At 31.9% G+C, this 20343-nt stretch overlaps 2 protein-coding genes across 2 annotated transcripts; one reads left to right on the forward strand and one right to left on the reverse strand.

The window, feature by feature from the left end:
- On the reverse strand, positions 1–1572 carry LOC106777249 (AT-hook motif nuclear-localized protein 23-like). The gene has a single exon (XM_014664812.2). It carries the CDS (start codon positions 1128–1130, stop codon positions 318–320), a length of 813 nt encoding a protein of 270 aa, XP_014520298.1. The 5' UTR covers positions 1131–1572; the 3' UTR covers positions 1–317.
- Positions 1573–18439: 16867 nt separating this feature from the next.
- On the forward strand, positions 18440–20066 carry LOC106777405 (transcriptional regulator SUPERMAN). Its single transcript, XM_014664989.2, has one exon. The coding sequence runs from the start codon at positions 18643–18645 to the stop codon at positions 19384–19386; it is 744 nt and encodes a 247-aa protein (XP_014520475.1). The 5' UTR covers positions 18440–18642; the 3' UTR covers positions 19387–20066.
- The last annotated feature ends 277 nt before the right edge of the window (positions 20067–20343 follow it).

Here is a 20343-nt window from a genome sequence, read left to right on the forward strand (position 1 = left end):
TTAATCAAGACATTATATCAGTCATATATCATATACATATGGCTCCACAAAAGAGAAGGATCTCAGAGATAAAATGGAAAACAGGTTACACTAAAAAAATATAACAACTACAACAACACACATCCTTCGTAGCAGGAAAAAAACATCAACTGTGACACAGCATATAAATTTGTGTGAAGTACATGAAATGGCTGACCTGAATTGAACAACACATCTTCATCGATTGGCAGCATCTAATGATATATCAATTAATCTCACATTAGATTAAGATGTAAGAGACAGTAACAAAGGTTGAAAACGACTCCGTTTTGGAGCAATCAAAATGGTGAACGTGAACCTGAGTTTCCCGCCCAACCATCCACCGGGAACTGAACATTCATGGGCAAACTGAAGAAAGGGAGTCCCGAAGAAGGATCGGGAAAAGGGTTATTGTTAATAATATTATTACTATTATTTCCCACGCCGGCACCACCACCAGATATCTGAACCTGTTCCTCTTCTTCTTCTAACGGTAACCGTTCATAAGCCACGTTGGTGAACGACGCTGCGATCACGATCACCGGTCCCGCCGCTGTCAACTCTCCCACCACACTCCCACCCACCACCTGCCCTTGTCCTCCGGCAAGGTATACGCTCAGACTTGTCGCTCCCGGTGGCGCCGGCGGAGGAAGGAAAGATCCCGCCAGCGACAGTATTTCGAACCTCCCGTGAAGAGTCACCACCGCCCCCGACGCCGCCGGCTGCCGCAGGGTCACATTCGTCACGGTGCCGCTGCCGCTTAAAATACAGATCCCGCGTTGCCGCCGCCGCGCGTAACTAGCCACGCTGTCGAACACGTCGCAGCCGCTGCCCACCTCGAGGATGTGCGCACGTAGCGTGTTGGCGCTCTCCCTGGTGATGATCACCGGCGGCTTCGGCTTGTTCTTCGATCCCGGCGGCCGCCCTCGCGGCCGCCGCCCTACCACGTCGCCGGGGCTGGCTTGTTGCGCCCCATCTTCGGTCGAAAAAGGGTCTGACTGTTTGTCATCTTCCTCAGGTTCGTGCTGGTGGTGGTGTTGGTTGAAGTCGGGTCTTTGGAGACTTTGAACGAAGCGCGAAGCCGTGCCTAAATCCAAACCAGCCATAGACATAGACACATGAAAGGAAGAGAGAGGTATTGAATTTTTATTGAAAGAAAACAAACAAAAATAAAAAAATGGCAGTTTACTCTTTTGGGTTGTCGATAATAATAAATAGTAATACTAGGAGCGTGTGTTCTTTTTCACTTGCTTTTGTTTATGGTTTTTTTAAGGAAAGAAATAAGATAACGAAAAAGAGGACAGAGACGATGAGAGGAGGGAGAGGTAGCTTGTAGTAGAATTGATAAATACAGAAGAGAAAGAGAGAGTGAAGGGAGGATGGAGTGCAGGGAAAGAAAAGGAATAGAGGAAGAAGAAGAAGAGGAAGCAAGTGAAGGAAGAGAGAGGAGACAGAGACCTAAAACGCAGTCATTTGTTTGGACAACAAAAAGTTCAAGGAATGGACGTAAAATAATACTAATTATTGGGTGACAAATTCAATCTTCCTTATTCGAAAGGACGATGGTGGCGTAGGAAGAATAGGTTGTAAGTGATCGTCACTCCAATTCCCGGAGCGTGCGTGCTACGCGATCCTAAATTCATTATTGGATAAATTAGTGTCCTCATTATTGGATGAAAATCACCCTTAAAGTTTAATAACTACATTTTTCTTCTTATGTTAAATGTTTATTCATTGAATTCAATTATCTTAATTCATTTCATACTCGTTAGATATATTAGGAACTTTTTGGATGGTAGCATGCATTATAAAGTACTATAAAACGAAAATTATTGCTGTAACATTTATCACGGTCTTTATCACCTAAATTTCTTACTTCAAAATATATCCTAAAATGTTCAATTGTCTAAAATTAAATATCGCTTAGTCATCCACATTTTACATATTATATACGTCATTTTTAATTTTAAACTGGTCAAGTGTTATTCCAATATAATAACAAGTAATGTTGTCAAAGATTTATCATTTTTAATATGTTTTTGGTGATAATTTTGTAATATTCACAACAACATTGATATAGTTTTCTGTAGAAGATTTCCGTCACCATTAAAAAAAGTAGACATTTAGTGTCATTTTTTGACCCGTGCTAATAAGTAAAAATCAACATTAATTACCCAGTAGGTTTAACATTGAAGCTTAACTGATGCTAATTTACCATTAATTGTTAAATTAATTTTTTAATTAAAACAATTTAACAACAGTCAAGTTGTCCTTAATATCTTTTTATTTTAAAATTTATTTAGTTTAGTAGCAACAATACTCATATGATCTACTTTTACTTTTAGTATAATTTATTTTGTGTTGGTTTGTACAATATTGATGATACTAATTAAAAAAAAAAATCGTGTACAACACTTCTATCTTCAACAAAATCAAATAAAAACAAAAAATTATAATAAATGAAAAAGATAAACGTGAATGAAAGAGTGAAGTAAACCAAAAGAGTAGTGTAAATAAAAGATGTTTGTAAACGAAAGTAATGTGTTAGTGAAGCTGATGAGAGTAGGTGATGGGTGTTTGGAAATTAATATAAAAATTAAGAGAGAAAATTTATGACTTGAGATTTATTATCTTTAAATTTAAGTTTTTAAATTAAAAATATGCAATGGCTTTAGTCCATTGTCACAAAACCTCCCTAATTCAATGACATATACAAGTGTTGAGTGAGTAAATGATAATTTAAATAAATATAGATACAAAAATAAATAGTTGGTGTCATAATAAAATTAACAAAACAATGTTTTACATCAAACAAAATTCATTAATATAATCTAAATAGACACTAATTTAACGCTAAGACAAATATTTATTTACTAAAAAAGGTTTAAATATAATTTTATATCGTGTTAGAATTGGCTTAACCAATTATATTAAGCGATTTTTATAAACATTATAAACTAACATTAACACGTATATTTATTTGTTAAAAAAATTCAAAATATTTTTTTATCTTATCTTTAAAAATCAACTTTTTTATGTAATGTAGTGAGTACCATCAAGAAAACAAAATGTTTTTTTTTTAAATAATGTTATATTATTAAAAACATCTCAACATTTTATAAGAGTAAATAAAAATCATGTGAAGTGTTTTCAAACTATGCAACAGCTACTTCAAAAGTGTTATAAAAAAAATAATAGAAAGACAAAACATTTGTGCTTCACTAGTACCATTATTTAAAAATTAGTATATTGATGTTTTAATAATTCTTTTTAATAATTTTTTGACAATATATCACATATTATTTTATTGATAATATATTTGAAATAAATTAATCATAAATTATTACGAAACAATATTGTAAAAAAAAATTGTTAAAAAGAAACATTTTCCTAAAAAATACTGAACCTATTCGTTGTTGAAATTTCACTGAATCAAGTATTTAAACTCAATATATTTTACCTTTTTCACCATGTAACAAGATGCACATTATTATAATCACAAATGTCAAACCTTGAAACAATACAAGGATGATATCTAAAAAAAGTGGCTAATTAGTCAGAGACATATGTCTATCTTATCACAAACTTAATTCATCATGGAATTAAATCCAAATTAGTCATATGCTTAGTCAAAGAAAATGCATGCCGACATGTCACTTTATATATCTATATATACTATATCATTCGAGTATTTATCTCAAATACAAGATTCGTCGATTTAATATTACTATTATGTAATGGTAATGAGAAAAAGAAAATCCCATATGATATTAGTGTTACATTGTTTATTTGTACAATTTTAAAATGTAAACATGAAATTTGTTTTAATTTTTTTTCTCTTTTTTGATACAAGTTGATAAATTGATACATCTTGTTAGAAAAATAAATAAATGAAAAAGATAACATTAAAAAAATATAAATTCAGAATCTTCTTCTCATTTAGATTTTTACCAGAAATATAAATATAAATAAACTATTCAGAGTTAAAATTTATTAAACATCACAAGAAAGAGATTAAGACTGTGTTTGATTCGAAGATGAATTGAAGAGAGTGGATTTACGAGGAAAAATAATGTAAATGTTGGTTTGTTTGAATTGAAGAAAAAAAATGATAAAAAATAAAATGATTTGAGAAGAAAGTTAATCAAAATTAGTCAATGAAAATTAGTGAATGATATAACAAATTTGATAGATTAAAAAATATTTCAATTAAGAAAATAGAAAATTGTTATCATTTATATTATTTTATTATTATTCTTATTATTAAAATAAAAAATAACTATTTAAAAATAACATTATTTAACTTTGGTGGCAAATCACTTTTGTGTTGAAGAGAAAGTTAAAACCAAAAGAAAAAGTTTTGATTTCCGTGAGTTTTTACTTTCTGAATGATTTAAAAGTAGTAAACAAAATGCAGAGAAAAATAGAAAGAAAAATATTAGATGAATAGAATGTGTGGATGGGGTTAGCTGAGAACAGTTTTGCATGAATTTAGGGATCTTGTCTTTGGCAGGTTGACTTTACATGAACTAGGTTTATGTAATTTAAGTTGACCATGTTGGATTGATTGGATTTACTTGGAAACTTGAACCAAAGTTATTAACTCCACCACAAAATTCTAATTACAATTGTTAATTACTAATTAATTATTAAGAGAGAGGAGGTGTGATGTGATTGTCACTTCAACCTCCATAATTTAAGGAAAATGATATTTTAACACCACTTTTTGACATTATTTTGACACTGCACACGTGTCAAAATGTGATTGGACGATTTCAAATTAAAAAAGTTGAGACAGACGTATGTTTGGAAAAAAAAAACTAAAATTTGCTTTTTAATTTGAAATCGTCCAACCACATTTTGACACGTGTGCAGTGTCAAAAGAATGGTATTAAAATTTTATTTTTCCTAAATTTTGAAAAATAATTTTTAGATAAATTTAACATTTTTACATCCATTTAATATCTTTTTTTTTTCTTAAAAAAATACGAAATTTTACATATTTAATTCTCATATTTTGTGTTAAATAAATAGAAAAGTATATCATAATATTATTTGATCTTTAACTTCGTATTCTTCTAAAACAGAAATAATCAGAGACATACATGAAGGATATATTAATTTGGGTTGATTTGTGAATTAATAAAAAACTATATTTATGAGTTAATGGAAAAATTTATTTTACTCGTGTAACTAGTTTTTTTAAAACACACTGCTCACATCACTATTATTAAATGCCAGTAATTCCAACAGACTTTATTATAGCTCTTGGCATTTTATAACCCGAGCTTGAATTTAATTCAATTTCACATAAGGATTGACTTTTTACGTAGATAGTTAAAGATTTTTTATATAAAAGATGTTTTATGCACACTGTTTCTTTTTAGCACAATAATCGTATTTTTTAAATATAAAAAATAACAATTTTCATTTTACCACTTACATTAATAATGACTAGTATACAAATATGTATAATCTGAATATAATACTATATACTTGTATTTACAAAAAAAATAAAATTGTACCTGGTCCCACAATACGAGAGTAAATTGGTAATATTGTATTAATTAATTTTATCTATATACTCATATTTGCCCACTAATGACATTTTACTTATATATAAAGTCAATAATTATAAACATTACTATAAAATTTTACTCATATAATACTCAGACTTTTATAATTTTTTATTCATATTTTTCCTCTTGATAGCTTAAAAATAATAAAGTTATATAATTAAATATAAAATTAGCAAAATATAATAGCTATAAGGTATCATTAAATGAGTCAAACATCGTGTTTTGTAAAAGCATGGTTGTTAAAATATTAAAAACATTGTCACATAAGTTAGTTATATAAGAAAGTTTGTTTATAAAACACAAACATTTATTAAATAAAATAGGTTTAATAGGTTCGGAGGTCCCTACATTTGGGGTCGGTATCAATTGGGTCCTCCAATTTTAGAAGTGATCAACTAGGTCCCTAATTTGGTCAATTTAATTCAATAAAACCCTTTTCGTTAACTGCAGATAACGCCGTGAAATATTTTAACATGTGTGAAACTGAGATATCCAGGTGGCATAATTAGACTGTATAGGTGGATAATTTAATATGTTTAGCTTAAATATTATTAAACATATGTTTGTAAGTGGAAAAGAGTGGTGGGAAGAGGAAGTGGACATGGACGACAACTTACTTCCTCTGTCCGTCTCCGACGAGTTTTAAAGGCAGCTTATTCTACAATATCAACACTGACTCAGTTGAAGATTTCACGAAGAGAGGTTAGAATGGTTCTTTACTGAACAAGGATTTTGTGGGCGCTACTTGTTTGCCCATCTAATAATCTGTTTGGCACTTTACAGGGATCCTAGATCTTAAGTCTGGAAAGATTGTGACACCTTTACCCCCAAAAGCCACATTTCTTGATGACCCATTACGAGTTCTTCGAGCCGTTAGATTTGGTATTTTCTAATTTTCATGATCAATTTGTTTTTGTATATCCAGTGAATATTTTTTCCCTTACATTTTGGAATTAAGAACTTGTTCTCCTGTTATGTTATATTGAAGAGAAATTTTCATTATTTTTAGGTGCTAGATTTGAGTTCACCTTAGATGAAGATCTGAAATTAGCTGCTGCATGTGATGATGTGAAAGATGCTTTGGTCACTAAAATTAACAAAGAGCGCATTGGAACTGAGGTATGTTCTAACTCTTCTATTACTCTTGTGTATGTGCCTTAGAATGTTTGATGATGACGAAAGGGGCATTTGGAGTTTCTGGAGGTGGCGATGCTGCTCTTCCAAACCGACGACATCACCAGCGAAGGTCGCACCACCAACACTAGCCGGAACAACGAAACCTACGACTATTTGGGATCCTGCCATGGAAGCAGATTTTGTCTCTGACAGAAACTCATGGGTGTTATATTCTGAATAAAATCATCGAAATTGAGCTTCATCTGTCTATGAAGACCATAACTAAACCCAATAAAATGAACTCATATCCACAAATTTTCATCTTTTTTCTCTAAAATACAGAAATCAATTCAAAAGTGGGTGTGGGAGGGTGAGAAGAAGATTTTCTAGAGAGGGGAGAAGGTGCGGAAGAAGAAGGGGGTGAAGGTTTCCACGCGGAGAATATTTTATTGTGCCACGTGTGATTAAATGCCAAATCACCATGTTACAAGATAAAAAATTTAACACCGTCTACTAAAATTAATGGAAAGACTCTTATTGAATCAAATTGACAAAATTAGGGACCTAATTGATCACTTTCAAAATTGGAGGACCCAATTGAAATAAACCCCCAAATACAGAGACATACGAACCTATTAAACCAATAATATATTAACCATTCTACATATGATTGCATATAATAAATACGCTTGTGTCAGCATAAGCTTGATCTGTACTATTACAATAATTTTTATAATTATTTATGAAATTTGACCGGTGAAAATAAATTTATTAGTGAAACTAAAATGATCGATTGAGTAACAAATAATAAATTTTAATTATTGATAAAAATATTCATTAATAATGAATTTATTAGTAAAAAATTATTTTTAATATTAGTTAATAAATTAAATTTGTATTAATAACAAATATTTTAATTAATAATATATGCGTTGGTAATTTGTAATTATTATTACCAACAAAATTATTTTTATAAATTTTATTGGTTAAATAATGTCTAAATTTTTGTTTTGAGTTTTAATCAATTCTTGTAAAATCCATCAACAATTATATGTCTTAAAATTTGTGAGTAAAATTATATTAATTTCTACTTCTTATTATCAATGAATATTTTTGTCAATAAATCCATCACTTAAATTTAAAAATCGATTTTTCACTAAGTTTTATAAGACTGTTTTTTAATATAAATGGAGATAAGTGAGAAGAACAAGAGCAATAAAAGAGAGAGGAGAAGAAATGAAAACTAGTAGGAAACAAAATAATAACCCAATAATAATGTAGTACAAATAAGTGATGATGATCACAACAATGTTAGTCGAGAAAAGAAAGAGAAAAAAGACGAGAAAAAGGAAAAGGATAAGGAAGAAAAAAAAATAATCAAAAACAACAACACTATGTGAGAAAGAGGACGAGAGAAAAGAAGAGAAAGACCAAAAAGAAAAAAAAAATAAAAGAAATGATAAGAAGAAAAAACTCAGCCATAATATTTATCAAGAAATTTTACCAACAAGTAAAATTTGTTGATAAATTATTGATAACAAATTTAAATTATCAATAATTACAAACAAATTTTTAATTATCAATAATTATTAATGAGTTTTTCAATTTATTAATAAAATTTATTGAAGAACATTTTACTAATAAATTTTATGTAACGATAATTTGTCTATTATTTTAAATTGACGATAAATTAATAATTAATGATTTTATTTAATGTATTGAAGTCGGTGTTAAACACAAGTTACCCTTTGAATCTAGTGAGTGTATATAAAAGTATTTTGTTGCTCAAAATGTTAATGATATATGGAATTTCTTTAAGATGAAAATGGCAGCGAAATTTTGACTTTTATTAAGAAATGTAAGTTCTTAAGTCTATTAAAATTATAAAATTATTAGTGTAAAAACGTTGTTTAACGTCACCCCTTAGACGTAAGTTTCGTGAAAATTCGACGTCTATTACTGCACGATGACATTATCGTAAATAAATCGGAAAACTAGACGTCAGTTTCGATGTCAGGCAACGTCTATGACATCATAGACGTCGCACCTGCCGTAAATTGATGTCCAATTGCCTGAGGTATGTGATAAGACAATCCATTAACGTCGGTGTTCCAGGGGACCGACGTCTACTAGGTTGCACTTAATGTTGCCCATCAAATTCCCAGGAGCTTAGACGTCGGCTAGCAAGGGCACAGACGTCTACGTCACTGACAGGAAATCAAACGTCAACCGGTTCAGCTTTAGACGTCGAATAGACGTCGGATCCCGTGAAAAAGCAACGTCGATTGGGCTACAATTAATGCTATTCACCTAATGCCCCAGGCAATTAGATGTCACGTAGTCAAACGCCGACGTCTAAGGCCTGTCTAGAAGGCGGGAAGACAAAAGTTCTTCAATGTAGACATCAGTTCTGAGGGGCACCGACGTCTACGTTCCTGTATTTTCACCAAATTCGAGGGTTTTAGACGTTGGCTGTGAGGGGCACCGACGTGAACTACCCTGACAGGAAACCAAAACGTCAATCTTTTCAGCTTCCTAGACGTCGATTTTTGGAGCAACCGATGCCCCATTTCATTTTAAATAGACCGCAGACTCTTCTCGCCATTCAGTTTCTGATTGCGTCTTCATCTCTTCTCCTTTTTCTCTGTTTCTCCTCTTCTTTTACTCGTTTGCGCACCTATACTTTTTACCTCTTGCGGCATTGCATTGTTATTTCTCATAACGTCATTGTCTTCGTCCTCTCCTTTTTCTCTCTTGCATCCCAGGTGCGTGATTTTTTTTTATGCTTACCGTTTAAACTTTCTTTAGTTTTTTATCGATTATCTTGTCGTTCAACTAATTAAAATTTGCTTTCTTTGTGTTGTGTTTTAGTGCAGTTTTGATCTCTCTTTGGTAACATAGTGTAACATTTTCCCTTTGCTGGTTTCCTCATAAGAAGAGTGGCGATCTTTTGAGTTTTCTAGTTCTTCTGACCCAAAATAAAACTTGGGTCCTTGTCTACTTCTCGACACCGTAATTTTTTTCTGTTGCAGTTGAATAATGGGAAGTAGCCATGGACCCAGGTTCGGTTTTGGGTTGAAAGCACTAGAAGATTCAAAAGACGCAAGCTTTTTTTGTGGGAAAACTAGCGAGAGGAGAGTGTTACACAATGCTACTGAAAGCCTGGATCGAAACTACACTAAAACACAAAATTGTTGTTAGACGTCGGTTAAAGTCATGTTCGACGTCTATAACAACATAGACGTCAGTTAGTATCATTTTAAACCTCTTTATATATTCATGTTGATGTCAGTTTAATCATAGGTGGACGTCTATATAGAGTAATTAGACATCGGTGTGAGTATAAGCAGACCTCTATATAGACGTCGGTGGATATCGTTAACCGACGTTTATATGGACGTCGATTCTGAGGAATTGTGACGTCCCATAGACGTCACCCGTATAAACGTCGGATGTGAAAGTGACGTTAAAAACTCAAATCAACCGACGTTAAACAACGTTTTTCACTAGTAAATTATGTACATAATATATGATGATAATTACTATGCACTAAAAACACACATGGCTTTATTATCAAGTACGGTAAATCAGTAATAATTGGCCAAACGAGGCTTAGGACATGAAATATAGAGAGTAGATTTAAAAAGTGATTCTAACTTTCCTTCTCATTGTTGTCAAAAAGTGATTCTAACTTTCACATAATTGGCGTTTTCATTTCCTGAAACGACAATTTACCAACGAAGAAATTTCAGTATCAACCAATCCATATACATTCATCGGAATTGTTCAAACTGTTCTTCCACATTTTCTTAGCGTTATGATAAGGTGTCACGTATCATCCAAACCAGGTTTCTATCTATTTTCTTTCTCACGTAAAGATTGTCGGTCTCACATTATCAACTGTTGCTTAATTTACTTTTGCAGGTCTCTATAAAATTCAAAAACTTCAATATTGCTTCGTCTCAAATGGTAATGACTTAAAAATTTAAAATACGCTCATTCTTCAGAATGATTATAAACAAAAAAGTTGAATAATTTAAGAATTTGTCATTGTTGAAAAACTGAAACATTTTATTATAGAAAATGAACCTATCAATCCGATCATCAATAAATAATATAATAGTAAATTATATTGATCTAACCTGACTTCAGGCAGTAAGGTAGCATCGAAGGTGAGTGCTGGACTACTATGTTCTGTTTACATATTGGTTGTTAGTATTTAACTTTTTACACTTTTATTTTTGAGCCGAAGAAACTTTTTTACTTCTTTTCTTATATCAATTACATATAAAATGAATTTAAAGCAGTACAAAACTTATTTTATAAATTAATTTTAAAAGATTGAATTAAATTTCAAGACAATAATTACTTTACAAGATTTGTCATGATTTTTTATACTTTATTTTAATAAAATTTATTGTTTATTGAATGTATACAATATTATTTATTATCATTTTTTTATCAAATTATTTATTAATATTTAATTTTATTTTTAAGATGTATATAATTTGATGCGAAAAGAATAATGTAAAGGATTTAAAATATATAAGTAATGCAAAAGAATGTATAAATAAATTATTAGGAGTGAACAAAATTAATTGAATTATTAAATTAACTATATTATATACTATATAAAGAAAATATTTTTATATTAATGAATTGAATCATTGTTCTAAAAGACTGAAATCTCTAAAGTTTTAGTTTAGTTAACTATTCATTAATTTAAAATTACTTTGTTTTTATATTTTTTTACTTGTTTAAAAGTCTTTAAAGTCGCAGTTTGGTTACAGCTGACTCTACCAAACTTTGGCTAGAGTTGACTCAGTCCAATTCGGTCGATTTTTAATTAAAACTGACTCAATCAAATTTTGATTAAGACAAACACAACTTAGTTTCGATTGGAGTTGACTCAATCCAATTCGGTCGATTTTCAATCAAAGCTGACTCAATCAAATTTTGATTAAGACAAACATAACTTAGTTTTGATTGTGGTGACTCGTCGAATTCGACCTTCTTTCGGTCGAGACCAATTTTTGGTCAAGACCTATTTGACTGAATTTTGGTCGAGACAAACATGATTGAGTTTCAATCAGGGTCGACTAAGTCGAATTCGGTCAATTTTCAGTCAAGTCGGCTTGACTGAATTTCTATTGTGACTATTTCCATTAAATTCAACCGATTTTCTGATTGAAGCAGAATTTTACCATATTCGGTCAAGATCGACTCTATTGAGTTTCAGTTGTGATTGTCTCGCAAATTTGCTTGATTTTTAGTCAGACCCACTCAACCAAGTTTTGACTGTGGAAGTCCCGGTCGAATTCAACCGAATTTTGGTTCGGATCCATCTCAACATTTTAATAAAATGCAGTTTAATAGAAAACATAATTATTCAATTAAGTTCGTGAGGATTAATCTTTAATTCAAACAAATTACTTTTGGGTTATCTGTAAAAGGTGTTTGCATAACACAAGTTCAAGGCTTGTTTATGAAGATAAACAAAGATGAATAACGTAGAAAGAGGTGAATTCGAGGAATATATGAATCAGGAAAGGAAAGTTCCCTGAAATTTAGGCTTTCCTAAATTTTGATGCAGTCACGCTCAATTGTGACCTTCCAACAATGGAGGCAAAAAAGAGGACGAGGAAGAGATGAGGATTGTTTCCCTATCATAAAGTGTAAAAGAGATTAAGGAAATAAAAAGGAAAATGAAACAACCACCACCACTACCTTTGACATGATCATGATGATCGGACCGTTCTAATTCTAATCCATGCTTGGAAGGTCCACTGCCACCAAATCCCCTCACTCACCTCTTCCTACTTTGTCATATCAGCCATTGTCAAACCAATATACATATATGTACATGAATTGTTCACTTTACCAACATCATATTTAGACACTTTTTGAGGATAATGATGTTTCGGCTCTGTGATATATCCATACTCTCTATCTGAATAACAGCATCAATATTAATTGTGATCACAAGCTTAACCGTGAAGCATTCAAACCAGTAGAACCACAACCCAAAGATCTTCAAAAGGGTACGATTGAAGGAAGAAAAAGGATGATAAAACGCAGTCAAGCTTTAGGTTTTAATTTAATTTTTGAACCATTGTAATTAATTAACCGGTATTCTGTCGTTTTAATTTTTTTTACTGTAAATGAAAAGTCAAGCAGTATAATATTTATGTAATATCATTCATCATCAAATATATGATCCTTTCCGATATTTAAAAGTGGTATCTGTAATTTTATGCTTACGTGTATGATTTGTTCATTGCAATACCATTTCTTTTCATTTAATTAAGGACAATCATATTTTAACACAATTTTTTGACATTATTTTGACACTGCACACGTGTCAAGATGTGATTGGACGATTTCAAATTAAAAAATTTGAAACAGGGGTAGAAAAACCAAAGTTTGTTTTTTAATTTGAAATCGTCCAACCATATTTTGACACGTGTACAGTGTCAAAATAGTGTCAAAAAATGGTGTTAAAATTTTATTTTCTTTTAATTAATGACGATTATGACAGTGGCTACAACTCAACTTAAACTGAGGGTCATGGCTTTAATTAACAATGCAAACGATTTATTAAACTAATCCCTTTCGGGTTTTTCAAAGCAACTGTTATCTCGGATGCCAATTCACACACTAAATTGTCGTTTTTCTTAATAATACTTTAAGTTAAACATCGTTATTGTAATTTATAATGTAATCAGAATTCGGAAGCCAAATAGGTATTAAGCTTAAATCCGAGGGCTTAAGCTTTAAATTCTTTTATTAATATTTAAGAATTAACATATTTTTAATATGTTAATTATATGTCATATAGAATTAGTATGCCATATACTAATTAACTCTTTAAAGTAATTTTTTTGCATAAAAAGACACAACAATAAGCAGTAGTTAGTATTTTATTATACGTGTTTCTTGTCTTGGTCATTATTCGGATGATAGAAATGCCATGCCTACCTAGGACATTTTCCTCTTTAACGTAAGTATCCAATGTTGTTCTATAATAATAGAGAAAAGAAGAACAATAGGCCGTGTGAGCTGACTATTTCAAATGGAAAATAAAATTTTAACACCATTTTTTTGACACTATTTTAACACTGCACACGTGTCAAAATGTGGTTAGACAATTTCAAATTAAAAAACAAACTTTGATTTTTTTTTTCCAAACATACCCCTGTCTCAACTTTTTTAATTTGAAATTGTTCAATCACATTTTGACACGTGTACAGTGTCAAAAAATGATGTTAAAATATCATTTTCTATTTCAAATTTCTATGGCATAAAAGAGTTAATTATTTTAGCCTTTTGAAAACGGGAAAGAAAATAGAGATGCAAAAGAAGATTAATTGTGACGCGAAAGGGCAATGATCCATATTTTGGAACTATAAAAACAAATCCAAATGGTAAACCTATTAATACAAGTTAATATTTTTTTTTTAACAATATTTTAATAATAGATTACGTGTTATTATTTTATTGATCTGTTTATTTAAAATATTATAAAATAAATATTTTTTCTAATCTAACCCCTTCTGGCCATGCTTCATTGTAACACATTAATGGGCAACTTGTTAACAACATAATTTAATAATGTAGTGTTCCTTCTTCTTTCCGAGAAAGGGGCCACACTTTAAAAAAACTATTTCTCTCGCCTGTGGTTTATTAAAAAGTGTTAAGACGATCAAAACAAAACAACATCATTAAACAGTGGACCACGTGGTGATAATGACACCATATTGTCGTTTTATTATCATAATTCATATTGGTAGACCTTCTCAATTTGTAGCTTATTTACGTCGTTTGTCTGTTCACACGTGCAACACTATTCTTATATTTAATTAGAAAATAGTTATTTCAGTAGGCTCCAGAAACTGAACTCATTAAGCACTTCATTTCACACCATATTTGTCTATCAATCTTACACCATTTCTTACATAGAAAGTATTTATAATCAAATTTACTCACAAATAGGGCTTCTGGAAAATTTTCAAACAGCCGGCCCCTACACAGTAAAGCCCACGACAAACTGAGCAGAGGCTATTGCTTCCTGCATTCCACAATTACCAACTATAGCTCCAAAATACTTGAAATTACTTCAAAATGTTTATTCTGAAAACCTCAAACTTGTTCCAGAATTTAATTTATATATGATGTAAATTTATTCTACAAATCTTATTTTAATTTCTTTTTTCTACAAATTCTGTTTCTAAAATTTTGTTTCGATAATTTTGTTCTAGGAATTCTAGAAATCTGGAAGTCACTTTGACAGAGGATAAAATGATTATTTTGAAAATTTGAGGGTGTGCATGAAAACATATTATGAGCGCAGGAAGTAAAACCCCAAAACAGAACAAAGAAAGGACTTTTCATCATGTACTTCTAACCTTTCACCTTACACTTTCAAATTATCGAAAATACTTTCATTTATTATAAATCGAGAAAAAACACCCTACAGATTTCGAAACCCAATTGTGTAACGTCCCGGTAACTTACAGGAACTACTGACTGTCCCCACACATCAACACGAGGTTCAATTTCTTTAAGCTATCCTTCAACTGTATAGTCTCATACTTATACAGTCTCTAGATCCCTCTCATTTTGGTGTATGTTCGATTCGTCCATGTACCTCTTCCACTGGAAGCCTACCAGGAGCCGTTCCTTGTTCGTGCCCCCTGTACCATGCCTCTTGCACCGGTGATCTCTCCGTCCTCGTCAATGCCCGGGTGTCACAAATTGGATGTTCATCAAATTTCGAAATTGATTAAATGTTTTTACCACGAGACATAATAGTCATTTTAAAAAAAATTGGAGGTACAAATAAAACATTCCAGGTCCAATCAAAGCTTCAGTACAACACCCAATCAACTTGAAAGCCCATTTCTGTTAACACCCCCAAATTGTGTTCATTAACATCCCCCGTCTTTCCTCAAATTTGCTTTGACATTACATTACGAGCCCAAGTTCAATTTAAAAATTAAAAGGAGTATGAGTACGCATGAACTAAATACAAGATTTTGTAATTACTATTATATAATTAACTAAATCTTTAACTGTCCATTTTCAAAGGTAGATTTTTTTTCCATCTAATTATCTATTAAGTTATGAAATGTATTATTAAATTTCTCTCTCTTTTGATATACAATTAATAATTTAGGAGAAAACGGGAGATATTGGGTTACTTCATTTTCGGGTAACTTTTGGACTTAAATACTATTTTTTTTTTTTTTTGTTTCAGCGTATTTTTAAACATTTACGGTTGAAATTTAACAGTAACAGAAATATGCGGGAACAAATAATAGCATCGATAATTATGATAATTAGAGAGGAAAAGAAATCAGTTTAAAAACGAAGTCATATGTTAACCGAGTGCATTAGTTTGAAATCATTTCCTTAGGAAACATTAGTTGATTAATCTGACAGAGACGTATGCAAGATTTGTTGTGATGCAAGTTTCCAAGAATTGTTCCTTTTCTTCTCCTTTTGTCTTCTTTCTGAGCGACCTTTATCATTGTCTTTTACTGGATTAGTATTAATATGATATCACATACTCATCGAAGTGCAAAACAAGCGATGAGAGCTGGGAATTGGTGACACTAGCCACGAGGAATATACTTCCCAACGATAAGGCTAATAATCCGATAAAGACACATGCTTTTTTAATTTCAAATATCCAAACAATTCGTTACTCACTAGACTCAGAGACAGTGAAAGAAATATAACATTGCTTATATATAAACGTAGCATTATAAGTAGGATATGCAATTGTTTATTTAACTAATGAACGTAACATGAGTTGTAGTTCAAGTGAACTATAAATTAACTAAGGTTTCATGTCTGTCTGGGAATTTAGTGGCATGGACTAGTGGGACGACACAAACAATGACACCACAACGTGTGGAAGTTGTTTCTTGGTTTGTTCGTAGGCGAAGAAAGCTATGTCTTCCCTTCAGGAAATCTTAACTTCTTCATCAACTGTCCTATATGTGTCTTACTGCACTTTTGATTTTAATCCTTAGAGGTTTTTCTGCTGGGGTTGCGTGTTAACAAGGAAGAACCTACAAAAGAGAGCATTAGTTTTGTTCTTTAATTATTTTATAAAATTATTCATTTACTTTATTCCTCCATATACAAATACAAGTCTTTTAAATATCAGTATTTTTTAATTCGCAGTTTTCTTTATTAAATAAGAAACCGAACAAGAAAATTGTACATTGGTAAATTTTTAGTCTCATCTTTACATTCTCCAATCATAATCATCTCATAATATGTTTCTTAATTATTTTAAAGCTGTCAAGTATGACTTCTGCGTTGTGTCTCACAGCAATAATAATATCTTGAGCAAAACTTTCATGCAGACACAGTACTAGTACACTGCATGCATAAGTAAAAATAAAATAAAATTCAAGATTTACTAAAGTAATAATAAATAATAAAATCTACAGATTGGCGAAAATGGTGAAATAGTTTTCAATATTAGATCATATCTAAGATTTTACAGCATACAGTGAACATACATAGCATGAATTAAGGGACTGTGATGGTTGTTGATCTAAGTGATTGGAGAGACCAACTGTGATATTGGAAGTGGGAAAAGCCGATGCCTCTGAACACTAACGTTTTCACTCAGAAGGTATATATATCTTCTCCAATATGATATGATTCAAGATCATGACGATTTTGATTACTTTTATATAAAAGATTGGTTAAGATCGTAAACTAACAAATTCTCCTGAAAAGGAGAGAGCTACAACTACATCAGCAAAATCTTATACATGTCAGAGCGATGAAAAAGTTGGCTTCATACGTCTTTTTGAATGCAGAATATAAATATTTTGTGAGATTTGGGTGGAATGTCTCAGGTGCTGTTTGAGATTTCACTATGTGTTGTCCAATATGCAATCTTAACATTTTCTGGTTTACCTACATGTAACTAAAAGTATTTTCTTGATAAATTTGTTCATTGATTGAGTTGTTTTTTAATATAATTTACTAATTTGTATGACTGGTAAAAGATCAAGTGCGTTTATTCTAACTCGTGGGATTTATTAATTAGAAGTTTTGTACCTAATCGAATCATTAAGGCGAAGTAATTGAAAGCAAAATTACTTAGTTATGGGCTATATTTAATTTCCTTCACTTAATAGCTGTAAAGTGTATACATGTTTGGAATTTTATTGAGGATGTGCGACTAAGGAATAAAGCTATTTGCGACACTTTGATGTTGGAAGACTCACATTCTTGAAATGACGTTGTTAAAATCAATGTAAAGAATGTGACAGTGACAGTAACGTATCATTAATTAAAAGCATTTTTGTAAAACTATTTTTGAACATTCATATATAGTTTGGTTTAGTTTACAGTTATAATTAAAATTTTAAAATTCTTAAGAAATTATGACTGGTTATATTATTATTTTCTAAATGTTATTGGTTTGGGTGGCAGTTTAATTTGTTTGCAATGCCCTTTGATTTGAGAAATATGTAAGAATTTGAAGTTATATATGTGTGTGTGTGTGTGGTGGTTTGCATCTGAGAGAGAGAAAGAGTGAGAGAGAAGAGGATTAAAGATTAAAAAGAAGATACTGCGTGAGATATTTATGTGGCGTAGAAGCCAAAGGAATAGAAATTGTCCATAGCAAAGGTAAAAACCAGTTGTGTGGACAATAATAAATTAATTAATCTACTACTACAATGTCAATCTCACTATGTTCCAACTGCTTACTTCAAACATTGGTGATACATTCGATTTGATGTTTTAAAGCTTAGTTTTGTCTTGATCCAGATGATTAATTACCCCATTCCTCTATTTAATCAAATTAATTTGTTTTTAATTTTGTTCAAATTTCATCCCCATCTCCTCTATCCATCTCTTTATCTTTCTGTCTATCTTAAATGTCAGTGACTGTACCATGGCTGCAGAGATTGGCCTAGTCTCCATGACCCAGATCCAAAAATTATCACAATCCCAACATCCCAAAAAACAACAACCTCAACCAAACCCTAACACCACAACCACAACCCCTTCTTCTTGGATGTGGAACCCTAGCCAACAACTGCACCACCAAGAAGACGACGATGACTCATGGGAGGTCAGAGCTTTTGCAGAAGACACAAGGAACATCATGGAAACCACATGGCCTCCACGCTCCTACACCTGCACATATTGCAGAAGGGAGTTCCGCTCCGCCCAAGCTCTCGGCGGCCACATGAACGTCCACCGCCGCGACCGTGCACGCCTCAACCAACCCTCTCCTTCCTCCACCGCCACCTCTTCTCTTCCCACTTCTTCACCCTACATCAACATCCCTCCTCAAGACCTTGTTGCAAATGCTGGGTTATGCCTCCTCTACCACTTACCACCAAGCCCTAGTGCACCACCCTTCTCTAATTCCCCCTCTACCAATACCCTTTCTTCTTCTCCCTCTCCCTCCACTCTTCTCTCTATCTCCTCCTATCCTTCAAGCAACTTTCTGATGCAAACTTCCTTTAATTTTCCCGGTGCACCCTCGACCGGGATCAACACTGCTGCTGTTTCCTCTTTCTACTCTAGCAAAGTGGAACAATCGGCAACTTCTTCCTCTTTCGCTACCGGCCACCTCGAAGAGCTTGATCTAGAGCTCCGCCTCGGCCACAAACCAACACAAACCTCATAAATCTTGCCCCCAGAAACTCAAAAATATAAATAGATATAAAGCTTAAACCACAAACACATATAGTGGTATTAGCAAGTGAGAAGAGAAAGTAAAGTGACTAAAGTATTGTTATTTCGTTGATCTCCTTCTTGGCTGTGTGTCTGGAAGAGATCGACAGTGATGTTATTTGAAGATGTTTGTGATATGATAGGATTACCATGTCGAGCTTTGGAAAGGCCTGTGGGTTTTTGTTTTGGGTTGGGTTTTGTTATTTTTGTATTGGTTGATCGATTTCATCTGTGTGTGATTGTTTTGTGACTGAAGGTGCAGATGGAGGGAGGAGCAAGCTAAGGGTGGGGATGGGAAAGAAGGAGAGAGGCACCACATGTAAATTTTTCAAAGAAAAAGAAAAAAATGTAAGTTGGTATTAATTTTTGGAGAAATATTGGCAGTAATTGTGGGAGGAGATTAGGGTTTCGGAGTAAGACACTGAAAAAGGTTGCAGTGAAGTGTCATTTTCTATTTTAGAGTTGTCTAAGTACATTCATATATGTCTGTCTGGGCATACATTTCCGTGGGGATTATTTTCCATCCTTCACTTGTTAAGTCTCATCTTAGTAATATATAATATTTCACTGTTTAGACAAAACTGCAAACTTCCCACTGTCATTTTGTTCAATATTACTCATAACTTTATTTCACCTGCCTCTATATGTATATTTGTACTAAGCTTTTGTGTAAATATAAAGAAAAATTATACTTCCAAATAATGTTTCTAATTCTAAGAGATGAAATACTATAAAACTTTTATGATTATGGAATATTGACCCTAAGATTTAGGAAAAAGCTACTATGTTTGACTTGGATTATATATTACTAATTGAATTTTAAGTTTTTAATCAATTTTTAAATTTTTTTAATTGAATACTTTTTATTTAATTTTTTCGTATTATATGACTTTTGTTTTATTGTGACTTC

This window comes from Vigna radiata, chromosome 11, assembly GCF_000741045.1.
Source record: "Vigna radiata var. radiata cultivar VC1973A chromosome 11, Vradiata_ver6, whole genome shotgun sequence".
NCBI lineage: Eukaryota > Viridiplantae > Streptophyta > Magnoliopsida > Fabales > Fabaceae > Vigna > Vigna radiata.

Coding starts and splice junctions, on each gene's coding strand:
- LOC106777249 (XM_014664812.2), bottom strand. CDS start 1,130: ATGTCTATGGCTGGTTTGGATTTAGGCACGGCTTCGCGCTTCGTTCAA.
- LOC106777405 (XM_014664989.2), top strand. CDS start 18,643: ATGGCTGCAGAGATTGGCCTAGTCTCCATGACCCAGATCCAAAAATTA.